This window comes from Oikopleura dioica, chromosome 2 (assembly GCF_907165135.1).
Source record: "Oikopleura dioica chromosome 2, OKI2018_I68_1.0, whole genome shotgun sequence".
NCBI lineage: Eukaryota > Metazoa > Chordata > Appendicularia > Copelata > Oikopleuridae > Oikopleura > Oikopleura dioica.
In genome coordinates, this window is record NC_137292.1 from 7,954,615 (window position 1) to 7,971,134 (window position 16,520).

At 40.9% G+C, this 16,520-nt stretch overlaps 7 protein-coding genes and 1 long non-coding RNA gene across 10 annotated transcripts; 7 read left to right on the plus strand and 1 right to left on the minus strand.

Annotated features, from left to right (window-relative positions):
* The first annotated feature begins 13 nt into the window (after positions 1-13).
* Positions 14-2,060, plus strand: LOC145699994 (tektin-2-like). Its single transcript, XM_081777258.1, has 9 exons — positions 14-173; positions 248-336; positions 408-642; positions 809-915; positions 1,005-1,153; positions 1,200-1,377; positions 1,447-1,648; positions 1,691-1,796; positions 1,845-2,060. Exons 1-9 carry the CDS (start codon positions 167-169, stop codon positions 2,008-2,010), a joined length of 1,239 nt encoding a protein of 412 aa, XP_081633384.1. The 5' UTR covers positions 14-166; the 3' UTR covers positions 2,011-2,060.
* A 1,509-nt stretch (positions 2,061-3,569) lies between these two features.
* On the plus strand, positions 3,570-4,116 carry LOC145700300 (uncharacterized). Its single transcript, XR_014134188.1, has 3 exons — positions 3,570-3,685; positions 3,740-3,849; positions 4,003-4,116. It is a non-coding gene; the product is annotated as an uncharacterized LOC145700300 (long non-coding RNA).
* A 1,416-nt stretch (positions 4,117-5,532) lies between these two features.
* On the plus strand, positions 5,533-6,599 carry LOC145699257 (uncharacterized). Its single transcript, XM_081776518.1, has 3 exons — positions 5,533-5,779; positions 5,823-6,132; positions 6,174-6,599. Exons 2-3 carry the CDS (start codon positions 5,830-5,832, stop codon positions 6,309-6,311), a joined length of 441 nt encoding a protein of 146 aa, XP_081632644.1. The 5' UTR covers positions 5,533-5,779; positions 5,823-5,829; the 3' UTR covers positions 6,312-6,599.
* A 107-nt stretch (positions 6,600-6,706) lies between these two features.
* On the plus strand, positions 6,707-7,334 carry LOC145700114 (BMP-binding endothelial regulator protein-like). Its single transcript, XM_081777371.1, has 3 exons — positions 6,707-6,787; positions 6,828-7,135; positions 7,179-7,334. Exons 2-3 carry the CDS (start codon positions 6,989-6,991, stop codon positions 7,263-7,265), a joined length of 234 nt encoding a protein of 77 aa, XP_081633497.1. The 5' UTR covers positions 6,707-6,787; positions 6,828-6,988; the 3' UTR covers positions 7,266-7,334.
* A 143-nt stretch (positions 7,335-7,477) lies between these two features.
* On the plus strand, positions 7,478-9,219 carry LOC145699019 (uncharacterized). Its single transcript, XM_081776269.1, has 7 exons — positions 7,478-7,601; positions 7,645-7,827; positions 7,868-8,333; positions 8,380-8,551; positions 8,593-8,949; positions 8,996-9,082; positions 9,124-9,219. The coding sequence occupies exons 1-3, from the start codon at positions 7,490-7,492 to the stop codon at positions 8,131-8,133; spliced, it is 561 nt and encodes a 186-aa protein (XP_081632395.1). The 5' UTR covers positions 7,478-7,489; the 3' UTR covers positions 8,134-8,333; positions 8,380-8,551; positions 8,593-8,949; positions 8,996-9,082; positions 9,124-9,219.
* Positions 9,220-9,858: 639 nt separating this feature from the next.
* Positions 9,859-11,459, plus strand: LOC145698898 (uncharacterized). Its single transcript, XM_081776134.1, has 4 exons — positions 9,859-10,178; positions 10,341-10,541; positions 10,582-11,201; positions 11,302-11,459. The coding sequence occupies exons 1-3, from the start codon at positions 9,908-9,910 to the stop codon at positions 11,076-11,078; spliced, it is 969 nt and encodes a 322-aa protein (XP_081632260.1). The 5' UTR covers positions 9,859-9,907; the 3' UTR covers positions 11,079-11,201; positions 11,302-11,459.
* A 93-nt stretch (positions 11,460-11,552) lies between these two features.
* LOC145696595 (cuticlin-6-like) lies at positions 11,553-12,262 on the plus strand. Its single transcript, XM_081773661.1, has 3 exons — positions 11,553-11,654; positions 11,695-11,809; positions 11,855-12,262. The coding sequence occupies exons 1-3, from the start codon at positions 11,553-11,555 to the stop codon at positions 11,971-11,973; spliced, it is 336 nt and encodes a 111-aa protein (XP_081629787.1). The 3' UTR covers positions 11,974-12,262.
* A 93-nt stretch (positions 12,263-12,355) lies between these two features.
* LOC145696594 (armadillo repeat-containing protein 3-like) lies at positions 12,356-15,624 on the minus strand. 3 transcript variants are annotated; one of them, XM_081773660.1, is made up of 10 exons: positions 15,513-15,624; positions 15,196-15,369; positions 14,478-15,144; positions 14,182-14,432; positions 13,866-14,138; positions 13,502-13,826; positions 13,272-13,458; positions 12,989-13,230; positions 12,706-12,942; positions 12,356-12,516 (listed from the first exon to the last, which is right to left on the minus strand). In XM_081773660.1, the coding sequence occupies exons 1-10, from the start codon at positions 15,573-15,575 to the stop codon at positions 12,383-12,385; spliced, it is 2,553 nt and encodes an 850-aa protein (XP_081629786.1). In that variant the 5' UTR covers positions 15,576-15,624; the 3' UTR covers positions 12,356-12,382. The 3 variants fall into 3 exon arrangements, with proteins under 3 accessions (XP_081629786.1, XP_081629785.1, XP_081629784.1); XM_081773659.1 differs by having other exon boundaries at positions 12,357-12,516; positions 12,989-13,224; positions 15,196-15,378; positions 15,513-15,621; XM_081773658.1 differs by having other exon boundaries at positions 12,357-12,516; positions 15,196-15,378; positions 15,513-15,621.
* Positions 15,625-16,520: the final 896 nt, after the last annotated feature.

Consider the following 16,520-nt stretch of genomic DNA (forward strand, 5'->3'; position numbering starts at 1 on the left):
ATGCGTGGCTATGATTGTTTTATCGAAGAAAAGGCGTGGAAAGCCGTTCTACTAGCTGTGCAACTGTATTGTTTGGGGAGTTCAGCGCCATGGTTACAGAGCAAATTCTGAGCTTGCTTGATACATGAAGAGTTGAAAAGTTGAGAACAAGTGAAGAGGAACCACGATGGCTCAGGAGAGGAAATTTTAATTTTTGATGGTAAAGATTCAAAATGTTCGATTTGCTACCAGAAAATCATCCTCTGATAGATGCATTCGCTTCGAGACTGGTACCAGGCCAATGAGAATATTATGGGAGATGCTTCTAACCAGCGGTTTGATGCCAATGCGACAAAGGTAAGAAAATAACTGAATTCCAGTATCTTTGGAATCAAGGAAGACTCACTCGACTCATTTTCTGCTTTCAGTTTGCAGCTCGACGAACTGTGAATGAAACGGATAATCAGACGAAATGGGATAAATACTTGAACGACTGCAGACTGGATGATCGACTGGTGCAGATTGAGCAATGGCGGTGCGAGCTCGAGAGAGTTCTTGGAAATGCCGATGCTGAGATCAATCTTCTGGCTAGAATGAAAGATGATTGCGATGCGGCACTCGCTGCCAAGGCTATTCCAGAGTCTTGTTGCGCGGAATGCTTAGGTAATGATAGATAGATATCAACAATATATATTTATTTGAAAGCTTTATTCTTCATAGGCGGCCTCATAAATTTCATATGTCGATGACGTATTTTATTATGCAGGATATGCTTTCATTGAAAATATTCGGTTTGAATATTTTCATTTTGAATGATCTATATTTTCAGGTTTGCGCGATGGTCGCCTCGAAATTGACGTCGTGAAAGATGTGGTACACGATGAACTTTGTAAAGAAGAAAAACTGATCGAACGCGTGAAAGAAACGCTAGCAAAGGTAACTTATTAGTTGGACAAAGGGGCTTCTCTTTTTAATTTATGAATTTAATATTTGATTTCGGTAAATATTTGAATATTTGTTTTAAGAGATCACAAGAGGCCTTTACGATGATAATGTCCCTAAAAGACGCCAAAAGAAGAGTGTCTGATGACCTCGAAGGAAAACATCATGCACTTGACATCAATCGACAAGCTCTTGGACTCCATACTGAATCATCCGGACTGAGTTACATCAAGTGCGTTGTTATTTCTGCAACAGATTAGCATTTTCGAAATTTTAAGAGGCCTCGGGCGAGTTGCCCAAGGAAACTCGACTCCTGAATCCTGGAATGTGTTTTCAACAAAGAATCGCGACGAGTGCGAGGAAGAAATTCGCGCAAGCACTCAACTCAGAAGCCTGATCGAATCCGATATTCAGAACACAGCGAACGATTTGGAAGCTCAACGCATCGCTTGTGAGGTACTTACGTTAAATATTCATGACTCTAGTCAGCGATGAACCTTTTTTCGTTACTGACGGTCGTTCTAGTACGCTTTCCGCAATCGAATTCACGAATTTGAACAAACCAAGAGTGAGCTTGAATGGCAAAAGACCAGGACGGAAGAGGAACTTCAAGAAATCGAAGCGGAAATCAGAAATGTTGAAAACGCGATTGCTGCGAAAGCAGGGCCTCAAAAGGTCTGTTTCTCGCGATACGAGCTCAGAGCTGAATTGCCAGGAGTCGAGCATTGTAAGTTTAGGGATGTAGCTGAAGGTCTTTACGGCATTTTAGGCCGAGATGAACCTGCCTTTGGCTTGCACAATGAACTTCGTGAGCTGGAGAAGTCACTTGCTACTCTAAACTTGCGATTAGAAGAAGCTCAGAATAACCGAGACCGGTAAGGCCGTGTTTAATCGGCATCTGGTTCTGAATTAGAATTGTTCAGACTCTGCCGTACCCTAGCAACAATCACCCATGATTTGGACTTGAAGCTGAACTCACTTCGCCTGGATCGCCAATGCCTTGAAGTTAGAAAGAAACTAACGGTGCCGCTCTACCGAACTCCAAGAATAGAGCCAACGATGGACACTCTTACTCGAACTTTTGCTTGAAAATTTTATATCGCACTTTCGCAAAATCAAATATATCGAACTAAAATACAAAAAAAATGCATCTCCTTCTTTATTTGCAGTAGAAGAAAGTATCGAAAGCAAATGAGAACACATTAATAATCAGGTGTGATATAGTCGTCGAGGTTTTGGTAGACTGGGTCTCGCGATACTCTAGCGAAAAAACCATTCACTCCTGAATTAATCGTTACGATGGGAAAAGGGAATGAAATTAACCTGATGCAGGGACGCCCAAAAGGTTTCTCGCGAAGGCAGACTCTCTCTTTCCAAAGGACATCATTGGGTTGAAAGCTTGACAATTTTTAGAAACATTTAATTATCAGAAGAACATAAGAAATATACTTGCACTTGCAAATTAACTAATTAAATCTAAAACCTTCCTGAAACAACGGAAAGAATAAATAAGGTACGCATCTCTTAATTCTTATTAGCCGTCACTTTTCTTGTGCTTTATTTCAATTGTGATCTTGCATTGCTTCAAGCTGAGTTATAAATATCGAGGCAATGAATAATTTAGGAAAGAGCGTTACCTCTGGGCCGAAATATTAATCCGCAGAGAAAACAAGTGGTGATAAAGAGTAAATTTCAAGGCAGCCGGGGCATCTTGTACGGTGCTTACTAAGGCAGACGCGTTTCTTTATTAGATTTGAATATTTAAAGCAGTATAAAAATAAATACTGACCTGTCAATAGAAACGTGGTTTCTTCGCTTTTTGATATCCTGTTTCCCTTTCTTGAGTATTGTTTTAAAAGGGTTAATATATGGAAAAGGCGTCTCAATAAATCAGAAGGCTTGTCCAGTTTCTGATAAACACTGATTCTATCAGGGGGAGATTGACTTGTGCATAGAAATCGAGCATCGCACGAATGAGGATGTTTAATTAGATTTGACTTTCTTGAGATGATCGGTCTCAGGGGAGATTTCAGCATATTAATTCATTTCAGTCTTTCGACTGATTAGGATCATCCTTTCAGTCAGGCATTTAAGAGACTCACGTTAATGTTGAGCAATGGTCCGCCGCCAAATTGGGTATGAAATTTTCGAGCTACGAAAAGTCACACTTTTTAGACGACATCAGAGAAAGTAACAGCTCTTGTTTTTGCAATTTTATTTGCAATCTTATCTATATTTTGCTCACCATTATGCCAAAGAAGGTCAAAACACGAGGATGCATCGGATGAAGAAATTGAAAAGATGATTCGAAATGAGCAAGATCGGGATTATATCTTCAAATAAATACCGACTTGTGCCTTTTTTATTCGTTAAAAATTAATGAAAATACCATTATTTATTGTAATGCCTAAATATCCTCTGAAAAGAAATCCGAAAATCCATCATCCAACATCACAAAGATCAACAACTACCAATTTCTATCGAGTCTTAGCCACTTGTCTCAATCTCCATTTCCTTTTATAAATAAAACTTTATAAGTAACTCGTTCTTCCTTTGAACTTCCTTCGATCCAAGGGCAGCGATACTCACAAATCTAAACAAAACATCTCGCCCAAAATCAACCTTAGTAGGTGTTAGGCGCTAGTTTCGGCAAATAGTATAAATTGTGTCTTTTCAAGTGTTTTTTTAATCACTGCTGATTGCAGTTTTGAAAGAGAAAGGAAAGAAACTAAGGCTGGATGAGGCTTGTAGCAGCAATAGTCGGGTAACGTTTCAACCTGCAATTACTTGAGAGCAATGATTTTGATCATCCTATTAGATCGACGGTCGCGAGCTCTGAGCTCGTCCAGTGTCGCCGGGCAAATAGTAATTGCTTAAGGCCATTACCCCAGAGAAGGCCTCAACAACCTGCTTCTGAAAATCCGACAGGTATAACTCCTATCCTCTGGTTCTCATATAAAATGCAGATGTTTTGCGGCAATCTCTTGAAGAATTCATTAATTTCGAATAGACTACTTATGTCTCGGTCACCTTTTGTCCATCAATTACTTTTCTCAAGTCAAGGTTGAAATATTTGCATAGATCTTGAGAATATATTCGGACCACGTGATCGGCACAATCCTTGTCGACATCGCGGTGGAGCTCCATGTTGTCGAAATTTACCACGACCATGCGACGGGGCATGCAGATTCAAAGGAAGCTGGGTCAATTATTTTTATTCATAGAAATATGCAGTTGCTGACCCACATTAAAGACAAATTCATTCCAATTGGGAAAACATTTCTGCCAGATTCTTTTGACCCTTGTGTTATTGGAACGTGTGCAAGGAAAGGTTAACCTAGATGGCTTGATTTTCAATCAATCAATGATCCTGCATCTTGACAACCTGAGTAGCGTAGAAGGACAAGCTAATCCCGAGATCTCGATCAAAACTGAAAAGTGCAATATCTGCCCAAAGGACTGCATCTCGCAGCCTGAGCCCGGCAAGTGCTGTCCAACGTGCCATTGCGGTCCCCTTGGTCCGCGAGATTGGGATCCGAGTGGCAGAAGTGGTGAACCTCAAGAATCCCAGCTCAGGGCCCGGTCTGTTTTTCAACTCAACCAGCTATCAAAATACAAATAAAGCTTCCAATATTGACCGCAATAAAAAGACCCGACACTTGCGGCCCATTAAAGAATTGCCCATTCCTTTCTTGTCCACTCGAAGATCAATACACTAAGGCAGGCTTAATGAACTTTAAAAGTGGATCATCCGTAGACAATTAAGTTTCAGCTTTCAAAAGTATATGGACTGTTGTCCAATGTGCGACTATTGCGTTGATCAGTGGGGAAAGAACACTTATGATGACCAGGAAAAGGTCTTGAAAATTACTGAAATGTTTATAATTTTCAATTACGATCAGACAAAAGCAAGCTTGGTGGTTTTACGACAAGAAATGTATCTGCAACAAGGGAGTCATCCAGTGCGACGATAATGCTTTTCCGCCATCTCCGTTCAGGTTTCCAAATACGATCGAATGATCAACTATGGCATTAACAAATGAGACTATCATTAATATTTACAGGCCCAAAGACTGCCAGGAGCCGAATGACCCTTCGGTGACCCATCAACATGGCCATGAATGGACAAATCCTGAAGAGGAGTGCGAAAGTTGCGAGTGCAGAGATGGGCAGATTACATGCTCTAAACGCTGTCCAGAGCTAAATTGTCCAAATGAGCAGTATCCAGGGATGTTGATAGAAACTCAAGTCAATATCTGCCATTAATTTTACTTTTTCTATCCATAAAAAGGACATTTGCGGGGTGAATGCTGCCCAGTTTGCATCAAGAAGCCAAAGAAATGTATGGCGTATGGAAAAGGCCACATCCTCACCATTGATGGAAACGTAACGAATGTCGAAAACTGTGTTTTCACTCTAATGTCAAGCTGCGAACCCATTCCTGACGCCGTGGAAGGCATTACTGAACTTCAACCTCCAAAGACAGATGGCAAAAATGGAATCAGCATGGCACACAAACCTGATTACTTTATTCCCGATGATAAGGAAAGGAAACAATCTAGTGAATCTGGCCCTTATTAATGTTGTATTGTTTTTATTCTTTCAAAGCTCAGCGAATATGACTCGATCGACTCAATTTCTCTCAATTACGACTATGATGATTACGATCCAACTGATTACGTTCGCCGAGCTAATAGTCAAGTTTTAATAAATCATTTTTGATTTAAACAAACAAAGATTATTGAAAACATGGTGAAAGTAAACGTGGAGAAGCACCAGCTAAAACTACCAAGCCCTGGAGAGTGGATCTGGTCACCGATGAGAGAGGAGAAACCGCTGGTCTTTACGTTCTGATCGGGTTTGATTTATTTATATTTAGGTTAGGCCTTACTTTTTTATAGAGCAACAATGATCGTAGAAATCGAAGATTGGCGAACTCTCCGTCTGAATGGAATGGACATGGGTTTACCTTTTGAGAACTCAGAAATAAAAGTCATCGTCTATTGTGGAAGCATGCAATTGCAGTCACGTGACGGGCTCGTTCTGACTCTGAACAAAGACGGCCAAGTTTCCACCACCCCGCCGGGTACAGAAGAAAGCTGTCCGCATCACATTCCACCTGCTTGGAATCATGGAAAGGACTTTAACGACGGGCGCTGTAAACGACCAACGGATTGTGTTGAAAATCCAACTTGCCGAGATCATCCAAAGGTTATTTTATCGATAGTCTGCAAATATAAATTGGCACACAGTGCGATCCTCGATGCAGAGGAGATGGTTGCAATCACTATGACTGCCGGCATCATCCAAGATGTCCAGAACGTGAGGAGCTCCCGCCGACACCTGTCAAAAATCAAATTTTAAGTCCTATCGGTGGACCGACCTGTTAGCGTTTTTTATATCTTACTGCTTTGATTCATCCCTTTTTTCGATGAAAAACGCGGCTAAAGCGAAAGTCCAAGGATTCCTCCTCCGATTTGCGGCGCATGCGCTTATCCGCAAAGGTTAAATCCAGGAGAAGTTCGAAAATCGTTCCAGCGAAGTTGCACCCTTAATGACTATACAAATTACATTAGGGTCACATCCCCCGTATAGTGTATTAGAACTCGAACAGATTGTGTAATCCCCGAGACGCGTTGCGCCCATCCTTCGGTAAGAAAACAAGCGCACGAGGAATGCTTGATGCTCAAGGAATGGTTTCTTATAAAGATATAAATAACATTCAAGTGACAAGTTTATTAATGATTATGAGCATATGGGTGGACTTGCTGAGTCATGATTCCTAGAAATCTTTATGGAGCAAGCTCCATTTTCGCCTTGTCACGATGTCATTGATCCTGATCCATTTTATCATGCTTGCATCCAGGTTTGTTCCGTCTCTTAGCCACGAAATCACCTTCTTACAGGATCGATGCAGAACTTTTGGAGCAAAGCCCGTCTGCGAAATTCTTGAAGCATACTCTTTAGAGTGTCACAGGACAAGTTAGAATTTTGATTAATAAATCATGTATGCTTTGACATAAGTTTTTCAACTCAAATAAGAGCAAATGTGCGATTACGATGGAGAATGCAGTCGAATTGCTTCAAAACGTGTCCGAAGCCGTTCATCTGGTCAGACTGCGGAAAGCCTTGCGATGCTTCTTGTGGTGATCTGAATCCACAGTGCGAAGGAAAATGCGTTCCTGGTTGTCGCTGCCCAGCTGGCCTCGTTAAGGTTCTCACAATTTCTTGAGCAAATTGAACAAACGTTATTCTAGCACGCTGGAGGCTGCACAAAGCCAGAATATTGTCCAAACTACACTCCGCCGCCAGTTGATTTCGACGACGATACTGCCTGTATCTAAATTTATTCATTCGTATGATAATAAATCATACACACAATTTAAACAGAATATTTTTATAGGAGCACCATCGCATCTGCCCCCTAATAAATTTCTTGAGCGCAACTTTTTAAACTGTTTATTTGAGTCGCAATAAAAGTCGCTGGAGCTCAAATCACTGAGCTAACATATTGATATAAATTCTTGTTTACGGACTTTTTGCCATTCCTTCGAGTGCCAAGATAAAAATGAAAAGGGACATTTGGACAGTCCTTGGCATTATAAGCTTTATTTTCTTCGTTCTAGGAGCACCTGCGTTATTTTATTTTGGATTTTGGATTCCCAAAGAGATTGAAAAAGGTAAAAAGAATGCACGTGGTGTTTTACAGTCCGCGTATTTCAGCGGCTGCTGAAGAAGAAGGAAGAACTCTCATCGCAAGCGCGTGGGTCTTTCAATACCCTCTGCAACCTTATGGCAACAGGTTCAAACTAAGCGCTACCGAAAACGGCAATCAGCTTCATTATTTCGTGCTGAATGCTTTGCAGAAAGGACTGATAAAGAAATTTGACTTCTCTTATGAAGACGGTATTATTTCCTGCAAAACAATCAATGAAAGTTGATCTAGGAGGACAAGAGCAATGCGAAAATCTTGGATTAAAATTCTATGACTATTTTGACGCCCATGATTCGAACAAAACCGAATGGCTTTTCGACGAAAGCGGACATCCTTCACTCGATAGCTGCCTATTCAATCCACTAAAGTACGAATGTAATGACTTACAACCATATCATCAAGGTGGAACCTCGGTCGATCAATCTACTGTTGATGCGATTAATGACATCTTAACGCAGAAGGAGGATCCCGAATGTCATGGAATACTAGATGAATAATGAATTATAAATTAAAGAAAGTAAAGCCATAAAATTCGAGTATTCCTGGAAAAGGAGGAAAATGATCATCGTGAGGTGTGAGAACATAGAAGGAATCTATACCCCTAGAATGGCGTACGAGAATTACGAAGAGGCAGTCGAACAGTGCAATTCAATTGGCATGCGTCTGATTGAAAATTTAAATTTTTCAAAATTTCGAGGTTTTCAAATGAAAATATTTTTCGTAAAACATTTAATACATTTTAGAAATCGACATTGATGATGATCAAATTCCGGTGTGGGAAAGAGACTTCTGGCTTGACAAGACCGTCGACGATCTGGGTGACCTTGAAAAAGAACAGGTTCAAGCGAAGATGAATTCGACAAAAGTAGTGACATCTTACCACCCATCTGGTTTCATGGAGTGTTACTCTCAAAGGTGATGTCGGAGTTTCTATTTCTTTTTTATTAAAAATAAAGCATTGCGTATAATTCCGCAAATTTTTCCGAAATGAGGACCTACGTCTGCGCTGATGACATGCTGACGGATGATGGAAAGCTAAAAATCAAGAACGTAATCACGAAGAAATTCGCTGATGATTGCGATTATCTCCCGATTAATAAAACATTTCTCGATAGCTTTGGCGTCTCGGAAGGAAAAAACAGGAGAGCCTTCTACTATGTTTTAATTGAACTCATAAAATGAATTTGCGGAGCCTAAAATAGACTAGAAGCTAACATTGAAGTTGTGTCTAACTGGGAAGTCGCTGCTAATAGAGAGTTATTCTCAATTTTAACTCCGACTCCTGAAAATAATGAGAACATAACTTGGTGCTGGTAAGACTTTTCTCGCTTTCCGAAATCGATGCTTACTGTTGCTCAGGGGCTCTCCGAAACCGTTGAATCGGTTGGTTGCAACATTTGATGAGAACAAACAGTTGAATTACAAACTTATTTCCGAAGAACAACAGTAAGTCATCTACAAATTTTTTTCACTGAACTTGATTTCAGGGCGAAAACTCTTTGCGAAAAGAAGTCGGCCTGAGAAGAAAAGTCAAGAGTTTAAATCTTCTTTGAAATTTTTCATTAATAAACATGATCTTTCCGAAACGAATGTCTTTCTTGGGGAGATGAGAACGAGTTCGATAAGATATGTTGTGAACATGATTCTTGCTTGCGTCTGAAAAATAGCAGCTGGGTAAAGAGATATGCTTCCTTGTTCGAGGGAATGCCAAGATCTGACGACAGTTATTCTGTATTTCTTTATTTTGTGTGCAAACCTCGGCTTTTTTGAGAAGATGGGAGGAAACGATCTTGGACTTACGCTGAAAATTCGATAATCTAATTTGCACCAAGACGCTATAGAAAAGGCAGCCAGTGGCTATTGATCGGATTACTAAAGTGGCAAAAAGCCATAATGACTCTACCGGAGGATTTATCAAACCGCAATCGAACATTTATCAACTCATCAAAAAGTAACTAAATGAGTTTCTGCGTATTCTTCTTACGGAGATTTACGCCTAATAACTGACATGAATCTCCAAGAAATCTTTGCAACATCGGACCCGATATTTACCATGTTCAGGAAGTGAACATTAACTGATTAAAAAACGTTCGCTATAGACGAATTAATCCAATAATGTCCGGCAATCATGGATATCCCGGAGCACTCAGGTGGCGCGCGCGAGCTCGCTCCTCATGGCGCGATTGGTAAAGAAGAGTGAAATTGCCGCAATTCTATTTCTAGCTCCTCTTTTTTTTGCATTATTGGACTGAAAAATCGTCCGATAACGAGATGAGCTATACAATCCTAGGGACGCTTTTTGCGCTAGTTGCGGGAGGACTATTTGTTAGTCCGTATTGGGCACCTCCTGATGACAACGCGCTAGATTTAGAAGATGAAGTTTTGGTGAAAATTGACAGAGAGACTGTTCCTCTTTTCGAATTTCAACAAGAAGAGCTTGAAGAAAGAGAGGAAATTGATTTGATCAACGAAGAGAAAACTGAATTTAGCTCCGAAGAGGAGATAAGTTTCACGTCGGAATTCCGCGCAACGGAGCGTCCAAGTGAGTAGTCAGGAAACTGACAGCATGTCCGACAGCGGCCCCACTTTTCGCCACTCACTCTCGAGTACTTTCGGATATATTTCTTTCGAGAATCAGACCAAGATCCAAAGAATCTCATTACGCCTCAATTACCAGCGTTTCTAGCTGTTAACAGTCTTTTAGAGTGGTTTCTGCAGAATCGACTCAGAAGAGAAGGCCCCTTGGATCATGAATTTCACAATGATCCTCGATACGCTTCCCCAGATCATGAGCTAGTGTGTTTGAAAAACAAGAAAAGAAACTTTTATATCGAAGAGACAAGAAAATCAATCGGCTGTTGTCCCGAAGGAGATCCCAACGGAAAGCCTTTTCCTGCTGGTCAAGGTGAGCAATAACGCCCGTTTCGGTGTTCATAAAATTTAAGCCTGTTGCTGCGGTAAAATTTTCAACGAGCAGAATCAATTTTGTTGCGAAGAAACCTGTGAAGTGTTGCCTTCTGGTCCAAAAGCAAAGAAACAGTGCAAGAGACAAAAGGGTTCAAAAGAGAAAAATGAACAGCAGCGAATCATAAATCCAACACAGAAGCCAACACCAACTTCAACAACTACTACCACATCAACCACCACTACATCAACTACCATTACAACATCACAACTGACAACAATTAAATCGGTATCTGTTCCACTCACTTTTACGACCTTCACAACAGAAGATTCATCACGACAGTGTCCCAAGCTCTGGGACAGGAAACCAAAGCTGATGAAAAAAGACTGCGAGCAACTTGGAAATGGAATCGAAACATGCTCGCTCTCCTGTCCAGAAGGAACAAGAGTCAATGGAACGGAGTCGCTGGCGTGTATAGGAAAGTTTTTAGCGCAAATAATAAGGTTTTTCGATGAATTTTATGAAAAACTTGGATAAAGGTGGCACTTGGGACATGAAAGCACCCAACTGTTGCTTATCTGTCGGCTGCTCGGATGATTTCAAGCTCGACTTGTTTCTCGTCGTCGATGCTTCATCCTCAATCGGAGAAGAAAACTTCAAGTTAGGAACGGGGTTCAAGGCTAATTGGACGACGCGATTATCGCGCTCATGGAAATTCGGAAGGTCAATGACAGAGGTTGATATTTTCCTTAACCCCAAGCTTAGTCCGCCGTTTCATCAAATCCTTATCCGATTATTTCGAACTAGCGAAAGATAAAGTCCGCATTGGAATCGTATCTTTCAACAGAAAGGTTGTCATGACGAAGACTCTCGATCAAATCCAGTCGAAGGAAGAATTGGACAAAGTCATTGAGGAACGGACTTAACAATTGATTGTGAATAATTTCATATACATTTACTAAGAAGAAAATAGATTCCCAAAGAATATCTTTCAAAAGTCTTTGACAGGAAATGCCATACACCGGCAAAGGAACAAATACTGGTCGAGCTCTACAAGCAGTTCTCGACAATGGTTTGGATAAAAATGGCGATCGACCGGGGGTTCTCAACCAGGTTAATATCTAGCGCTCGATTAATCTTTTACCTTTCATAGATTCTGGTGATTACTGATGGAAAGTCAAAGGATAACATCAAGAGACCAAGTTCTCTTTTGAAGCAAAAGGCGAAAATCATGGCAATTGGTGTTGGAACAAAACTGAGGAAAGACGGTATGAAAGAAACAAAGTCACGCCTTCTCTCATAACATGTTTTAGATCTTTACGACATCGCTTCCGATGAAAAATCGGTGTATTTTCCCGAAACATACGCAGAATTAGGAGAGTTAAAATACGTTCTATCGGATATGTATTGTCCGCCTAAATGTATTGTATAATTCATTCAAAATTCATGCAGTTTATTTATTCAATCTCTTAATCTCTTTATGTAAATTTGTACATAGAAAATAACTGACAAAAATAATTGTTTATAATATTTTTTGAAAAACAACGGGTACTGTAAAAAACTGTCCGATCAACTGGATGTGCGACATGGAGTGCAAGTACAATAATTGGCCCCAGTTGAGATTCACGAGGAGAGTTTTACGCAGCAAGAAGATATTCGCATTTGGCATCGTTCAGGAGATAATTTCGAAGAAAACAGACTGGAAATTTATTTAAAATCGACTGTCAAATGAAATACATTGATTTTCAATTTCAAATGTTCTTTTTTTTGAAAGAGAAGGGTTTTTATGAAAATATAAATTTATTCTGAAAATATTACAGCAGTGCTATTTAGAAAAATATTCACAGTTCGAGGTAGTCGATGAACTCGGCCGAGCCATCTTTCAATACACTTCCAGGGCTTTCCATCAGATCCACAATGTGCAAGTAGTTGTTGAGATGAACAGAGTTCCATGCGCGGCCATAGTCACCGAGTTCTGAAAAAAAGAATGGGAGAATCTATTCTACTGGATTTATTTGAGTATTGAGCAGTTTAATAAAGTCCCTAACTAAAGCCCAAGCACCGCAAAAATACTTCTGACAAGACAGTAATTTTGGCTTTTTCTTTTTTATAATCACTAAATTTTTGAGCTGTTGTCGAGTTAAATGGCAATGATGAGACTTACCTAGAGTCGCTGGTACTCCGGTGAGATCAGCGAGCAACTTGAAGAGAAGGGCGCGTTCACGATAAAGTCCAAGCTTGAGCGATCCAAGAGGAATGACATTTGAGGCTCTGGCTCGTTTCAACTCGACAATGTGCATTTCGTATCCGATTTTTCGCACTTGCTGTTTGGAGATTTCACCACCGAAAGTTTTGGCCACCAGCTCGCCAAGAACGCGTACATGGGTCTCGTAGCTATCATCTAAAAAAGAGAAGCTCATTTGAACTGAATTTTAAGCTATTTTTACCTTTCAAAATAAGCGATTTAGCGGTTTCAATCAGATCGGAAAGAGCATCATCGATTCCGGAGCTTTCTTCGACCTCAGAGGCGACAGAAATTTTTGAAGCACTTGATACTAATTTCATTGACGATGCGATTCTTTCAGTTTTGTGGTCTTTTTCAACTTCTTTGAGTTCTTTTGGTTCTTTCGTCTCTTTTGATTCCTTTGATTTGTCTTTCTTCGATGATTTCGATCGTTTTTGTCTTGAGCTAAGATTTTTCAATGAAATCCTTTATTTTGGTCAATTTACCCATCAGGAGTTGAAGAAAGATCTTTTTGCGAAGCCTCGTCATCCATTTCTTTTGCATCTGATTCTTCGTTGTTCTCGAAATTTATAAGCAAAGTTGGTCTTTTATCATTTATTTTCTCATTTTCCAAGGCTTCTAGCGGCTCAAACAAGGCATCTGGAGCGACAATTCCAGTGTAATAGAAGCCCGCTAAAATGGTCTTATAGAATGATTTCTCGTTGATTTTTCTTACTTGGGATGTGATCAGACTGGTGAAGAATTCCGAGAAGCGCCAATTTCGCGGGCAGATGAAAATCCAGAATAGTTTCAAAACAACATCGACTAGCATTCGATTTCAAATGTGGATCCAAGTTGACCTTTTGTAATTCAGCGAGACAATTAGCATCGACGATCTTGGTCGCAAAGTTTGAGTCCTTGCACAGGCTGACGATCGTATTTGAAGCGGTTATGCGTGTTTGACGATCGCGGGAGCTCAGAAGCTTGATTATATACGGCAATAGGTTTGCTTTGAGCAAATTGTCGCGTGTCTTTGCGCAGCGAGCGTACAATGTAATAGTCTTCAAACATTTTTAGTGAGTTTTTAATATTTTCAATACCTGAAGCGATCGACGATGAATATCAGCAGATCTAGTTCGTGGAAGCATATCTCGAATCTTTGAAAATATGTCGCACTCGATAGCTTCTTGGTGAGCTTGGTCATCGTTGCTGATGCTCGTCAAGAGCGAGAGAATGCCAACAACGAGGTCATCGTCTTGGATTGACATCATCGGAAGGACCGTTCTGATGACGTCATTGGTGAAGATGATGCCTCGGTTCTTTGGGTGAAAGTGAACAAGTTGGGCAAGGGCGAGGATAACAAATCGACGGACCTTATGAAATCTCAACTTTTTTATTGGATGGAAAATGGTTTACCTCAATATTTTCGGCATTCAACAATCCGATCAGCTTGAGCATAAGCCCATTGTCCGAGGCGATATCTCGGAAACTAGGCTCAATAGCGAGCGTTCGAATTGCTCGACAAGAAGCACACTTCAGAGGGTCTGCTAATGTGAGCATTTTGACGACAAGGTCCATGATGTTTGCTTCAATGAACGGTCGGAGAACTGCTGAGCCGGCTTCTTCCGTCGCTTTGCCGAATTTGGCGACCATGTTGCAGAAGAAAACTAAAAATTTGAAAGTAAAATTGCTTTCTGTCCTGAAAAACTTACTTGAAGTTTCATCAGAGAAATTTCCTTCAGCAAGTTTGATCGCCTCAATGACTCGCACGAGCATTCCAGTTTCCTTGAAATTCTGGACGACCTTGGGGTCCTTCATGCAAGTGCCGATACATCGTAAGGCGTAGCAGTGAAGATCGGAAAACTCGTGATTTTCGATGAAAAAGACGAAGTTCTCCAGGAGCGGGCCGCTTGTAACCGTGTTCCGCGAGACATTCTCCTGCAACAGGCAGTAAACAACTTCGAGCGAAAGCTGCTGAATGAGCGGGAACTCGGAAGTCAGCTGGTCGAGAACAACTCGCACGGCGTCGAGTGGCCCCAGCTCAGCCAAAACTTCGGGATCGTTGCAAAGACTCTTGAGCGTGACAAGAGCGTGCTTCTTTGTGTCGGGGTCGGATGAGCTGACGAGCTTGACGATGTGTGGGAGTGACTGTGCCTCGACCAGGGATTCCTTGAGCATGTATCGAGTAGACAAGTTGGCGATTGTCGCCACAGCGAATTCGGCGACGATAGGATCTTCATCTTGGACCAGTTTTGTTAAATCAACGATGAGAGTGTCTTGCTCTTTCGCCAGAAAATCTCTGATCTGTGGGACGCCGCTCATCATGCCAAAGGCCATTCCAGCGTTTCGACGCACCGGAACATCTGGGTGATTTATCAGCTAAAAAGAAACAATTGTCGAAAGATACAAGGTATAAGAGTATATTAATACCTTTCGCAAATAGGAGAGAGCACCCAAGTTCATCAAGTCAACACTCTTCTCCGGCCCTTTCATTGCATAATTGAAGCAAGCCTGACAACATCGAGCAAGAACATCTTCCTCTGCCGTCGATAAATTAAGCACGATCGTTTTGATATTTTTGACATCGATAGAGAGCCCGTCAAACTGATTTTCCTGAATTTAGAAAACTTTTTACTTTTGACGTCAAAAATTTTCGCCTGGAAAATTTTTGCTTGTTTTTAATCTTGTTTTTAGCAATCATCATTGATTAATGATTGAATTTTTTTACAATTCGCGCTAGAAATTACCTCTGGGGCTTCCTCCTTTCCGCCCTTGGCTCCCTTATCCTTCTTGTCCTTCTTTGGTGGCATTCTGAACAAACTGAACAAAATTCTCTGAATAAAAATAAATCTTTCGATGTTCTAGAGAAGCATTAAAAGAATTAGGAAAATATTTTGTCACAACTCATGAATTTTTCACTACTGCGCTCACCATGACAACGAAATCTCGCTTGTGAAAATACTGACCTTGTTTCAGATTTAAAAAAATATGAAACGATATTTCATATTCCAAGTATGAAGTTCATAGTATCATTCTCGCTATGAACGGTATGAGAAACTTTTACTGAGAAATGTCGATTTTTCAACTTTGAACAAGAATCGTCACTACTAATATGGGGGTAGTTTTTCATCCAGTCAGATTCCAAAGGGTTAGTGTTCAAAAATGCCATGTTCGCCCTGTTAATCTTTGAAGTACTAATCCCATGCCGATCTGTTCGTGTGCGATGCCTGTATTTGCACCGATTACAATCAACTAGGCTTCGCGCTCCCCCGCTAAGATTATCAATTCTCACAAGCTCCCTCTCTCCCGCCATCTATGCCACGAATTTTCGCATAAATTCTGAAATCAAAACCTCAAGAGCATTCAAAGGAAACAAAAAAAAAACTCGAAAACGCCTAAAATGTGCAAATATTGTACCTCGATCAACCCGCTTCAAGAAGCCCTCAATGGAGAAAAACGCTGCCGAAAGTACCTTTGGGACCTTGACCTCGGGATCCCGACAGTCGAGGATGATGCTCCACCAAAGATGATAATAGAGAACGCGCTGGAGAATCAAGGCAAGGCCGCGGAGAAAAAGGACGAAGAAGTGACCCGAATAAAGGAAGAAGTTGAAAATCTCAAGGATCAACTCCAGCAGAAATCCAAGGAACTCGAAAAGGCAAAGTTGGAGAACCGACTTGACAGCATCATTCTCTGGGTCCTGGCCGACTCCATCGTCAAGTACGTAGATAAGATCGTTGTCGACGGCGACACTG